We start from the raw sequence: 4,550 nt of genomic DNA on the forward strand, positions 1-4,550 counted from the left end.
CTTCTGCAATCGAATCAATATCTATATCAGTTTCAAATAGTCTACGATTCTGTTCAACAATTTCTTTAACAGACACAATTTGTTTAGCGATTTTTACATGTCCTGATTTATAAAACTCTTCATGTGTTTCGAACTGAGGTGGTTTTAACTGTGTGTCAACACGATAAGGTAAAAATAATTGAAGACTACTAAGGTAATAATTTTCAGGGTCTTTTGTCACAGAAAATCTAGCATAACGAACAATAGCAGGTAGAGATCTTGTACGTTTTATAATAAAACCTAAATCATTTTGTAATTCAAAAGCAGGATTTTTCTCTGAATTGATATTAGGATTTTCAGAACTAGACATTACTCTATATTCTGAGCAGAAAGTAGCAATACACATATCATCAAATGGTTTGCCTTTAGGTCTAGCTAAATAACGATCAATTGTTGATGTCATAAACAAATTATAATCTGACAATGTACCATCTTTAGCTCTACTTTGTAAAACTTTCAGTGGGAGAGTTACTCTAATATTATTCTTACCAGTAGGTATAAACTGAACTTTTCTAGAACATTGTTTTAAAGGTAAGCCTAAAACTCTTACAGCACTTTCTGGACCAGAAACTTCTCTAGAATGTAAATAAGTAGTTGATATTTTACGCATACAAGCTTTTGCATCCAAATTATTTTGTTTAGCTTCTTTAAATGTTTCACGTAATAACAAACCCATTTCTCGTTCTGCTTTAGTAATATATGAAACAATATAAATAATACATGCATAAGCATTAGTTACATATTGTATGTCTAAGTTTGCATTCCAGGCTCTCAACATATGAGGATTATATTGATTGATCCAGCTTGCATTTACACCTCTTTTTAGTACTATATATGTCTTTTTAGTTAATTTCTCACTTGCTAGTTCAAACAGTTCTTGACTAATACCCAATTCATCATATAAACTAGACAATGACTGATAGTTTTTATCTTCAGACGACAATTCTTTCCAAATGGATTCTAAAATAGATCGAGCTTGATCTGTAGTTAAAGTATTTTTATTGTCAATATTTATCTCATTACTTTCAGTATTTTCATCTTGCTCAGTAGGATCCTCAATTTCTAATGGTCGACAAATAAATGTTTTATCTGAAGGAGGTTTAGGAAAATTAAATCTACAAACTTTTTTATTTTTCCTACAAGATTTAGAATGTTTAGAACTGTGTTTCTGAACATTGCATACTATTTCATTTAATTCAGGGTCTGTCTTCTCATCTGGCAATTCACATGAAATATATTTATCAATAAATTCTACAACCTGTTCATCACTATCTACATCTAGTTTAGGAGCTTGATCTATATATATTATCATATGCACATGTGGTGATCCTCTTTGTTGAAATTCAATTCGATAAAAATAGTCAGAAATTTTTCCTATTGGCTCTGCATTTGATAGTAATACATTTCTTAAAAATAACTTGAATCTTTGATCAAAAAGTCTAGCAACTGTTACCGGATTTGATCTCAACAATTCACGTTTTTGTAACCAATTTAAATCACTTACTTTTACATTAGAACCTTGCTGTAACAATATTGTTTTTAAAAAGGATTCAAATCTTAATTCACTACAACTAAATGACACAAAAAAAGTAGGAGTACCTAGTTGTCTTAACATAGCAAAAAGATCTTTCTGAGTAGCTTGCCAGTAAGCTGGACTTCCACGACAGTTTTTCATAAAAGTATAACCAGTATCAGATTTGAGAATATTTTGTAGTGGTTCATCTTGAGTTAACATATCAGCTGTTATCATATTACCTCCCATTCTACCTTGTCTTAAAGCAATAGATGTACCTGATATTATCTGTTGTAATTCATAAATATATTGACCATAAAATAAATAATCAGAGCATGATGCAAAACGAGTGTCTACAGACATTAACCTTGTCTTTAAATATTTACCTAGTGTTATTCTAACATCTCTATTTTCAAAAAAAGTATTTTTACCTTTAGGAAACAAATAAGGAAAGGAACACGCTTCATTTGACTTATCCATTAAAAGTCTAACTGGTTGATTATTTTCACTTGGAGAAACAGAAAATATCTTATCAGAACTATTCAATACTTCAGCAGTGGCATCAACAGATTGTAAACATGTTCCACCTAATGAATCACAAGTATATCTACCTATATTATCATCTATTAATGGTAAATCATCCTCGCTATCATTATTAGACTTATGATCAGATTCTACATTTACTGTTGTATCATTAGATTCTACATTTACAGATATATCATCTTCTATCATTTCATTTGGTTTATCTTGTTCTTCAATCCAATTCTCATTTAGAGTAACATCATGATAATAAACATTGTTATCTTTCAAGTAATTTAGAGCATTTTTTATGTGATTTTTTGTAACTGTTTGAAATTCATAATATCCTTTATTAGAAATTTTCTTTTTCAGTTTAATTCTTATCATTTCATCATCATTTTTACATCTTGGTAATACATTGCTCATTTCAGTCAAATTTGATGGCACAGAAACTATCTCACCTAATAATTTTTTATCATTTTGTGGACAAACTTTAACTAGTTTCAAGAATAGAATATTTTTACATACCAGGTGTTTCTCTAATTGATTTAAGCATTTCAATTCATTAGGTAATGGACCAGGATCCATGTCATTAACTACAGCCTCAGCTGGCATTTTACCTTGAAAATTTTTTTATTACATGTTAAACATATCCAAAGAGTTTTATAATTATCAGACCAGCAACAATCATAGGTAATACAACCACCATCACAAATATGATAGTAAGTTTTAGTTATACATTTCTTTGCTAATCTTTCTACTAGTTTACTTTTCTTTTCATAAAGTTCTTCTTGACACTCTTTAACTTGATTCTTAAACAATAATCTATTACAAACAGAACACACATAAATAGGACCATTAGAACTATCAGTTTTAAATTGATTAATAACTTTATCAATACTACTCATTTCTTTTCTTTTGGTAATTCGTCTTTTATTTCTCAGTTTGTTTACTTTGACTCTATAATTAGTATTCTGGTGATATTTATTACTAGATTTCTGTTTTTGTTTATTTCTATACTGTAAATTAGTTCTATACATATTTCTATATTTATTTAAAATTTTAATTCTCAATTCATTCATATACCTTTGCTTCAGTTTTAACTTTATTTCATATATATATTTACATTTTAATTCCCATTTTAAGATTTTTTGATATTTAACCTTTAGCTTTGGTTTTAAAACTTTTTGATATTTGTTCTTTAGCTTTGGTTTCAATACACTTTGATATTTGTCTTCAAGTTTTGGTTTCAATACATTTTGATATTTGTCTTCAAGTTTTGGTTTCAATACATTTTGATATTTGTCTTCAAGTTTTGGTTTCAATACATTTTGATATTTGTCTTCAAGTTTTGGTTTCAATACATTTTGATATTTGTCTTCAAGTTTTGGTTTCAATACATTCAAGTTTTGGTTTCAATACATTTTGATATTTGTCTTCAAGTTTTGGTTTTAATACATTTTGATATTTGTCTTCAAGTTTTGGTTTTAATACATTTTGATATTTGTCTTCAAGTTTTGGTTTTAATACATTTTGATATTTGTCTCCAAGTTTTGGTTTCAATACATCTTGATATTTGTCTTCAAGTTTTGGTTTTAATACATTTTGATATTTGTCTTCAAGTTTTGGTTTTAATACATCTTGATATTTGTCTTCAAGTTTTGGTTTTAATACATCTTGATATTTGTGTTCAAGTTTTGGTTTTAGTATTGTTTCATATTGTGTGTGTAGTATAGACTTTAATTGACTTGTATATTTTCTTTTTAAATGAGCTTTAATATAACTAATCTGATATTGTTTTCTCCTCCTTTTATTCAAATTATTAATTTCTTTTTTGGTTCTAAATGCAAGTTTCCAGTTTGATCTGACTTTTTGCTCAGAATTTAGTTCTTTCTTTACTAAATGATAGTTTTGAAAATAAATACTTCGCTTTTTAATAGATCTCCATCTACTACCTCGTTTCTTTTTCAAATGTTTTCTTTTACCTGATAGTTGTGTATCAACATTATCATCAATAACTATAATAGGTTCACTTCTCTCAACATTTTCAACCACTTCATAATGATTCTCATCTCTATGGTGAAGATAAATAGCCTCAGATGTATAACTATTGTTAATCTGTAATACAGGATATTTCAACCATTTATTATTAGTAAATATATATATATCTGTTTGTAACAAATCACAAGCTGCTAATATTTCAAATTCTGTACCCCATGTTCCTAGTATTCTCATTCTAGAACGTTTAATATAGTCATCAATAGATTGATACTGTTCTCTTAATAAAGGTGCGAAAAAATCTGCCTTGATTTTATATGGTTAACTATAGCAAGTCTTACTTTTCTATGATTATTTTCACATAAAGAAAGAACAAATGATAAACTTCTAAACAAACAATTACCATCTCCTTTGATTTCAGTTATTTTAGTAGGTTTTGTCAGTTTACAAATCTCAGCCACATCAACATCATGTAAGTTAT

At 27.9% G+C, this 4,550-nt stretch overlaps 1 protein-coding gene across 1 annotated transcript; it reads left to right on the forward strand.

Moving 5' to 3' along the window:
* Positions 1–3,299: 3,299 nt before the first annotated feature.
* LOTGIDRAFT_146257 (hypothetical protein) lies at positions 3,300–3,807 on the forward strand (the record flags this gene model as incomplete). The annotated part of the gene is made up of 2 exons (XM_009066169.1): positions 3,300–3,447; positions 3,479–3,807. Coding segments are annotated over 2 exons (477 nt in total), but the record flags the coding sequence as incomplete, so codon positions are not given.
* Between the last annotated feature and the right edge of the window lie 743 nt (positions 3,808–4,550).

The sequence above is a fragment of the Lottia gigantea genome (assembly GCF_000327385.1).
Source record: "Lottia gigantea unplaced genomic scaffold LOTGIsca_734, whole genome shotgun sequence".
NCBI classification, from domain to species: domain Eukaryota; kingdom Metazoa; phylum Mollusca; class Gastropoda; family Lottiidae; genus Lottia; species Lottia gigantea.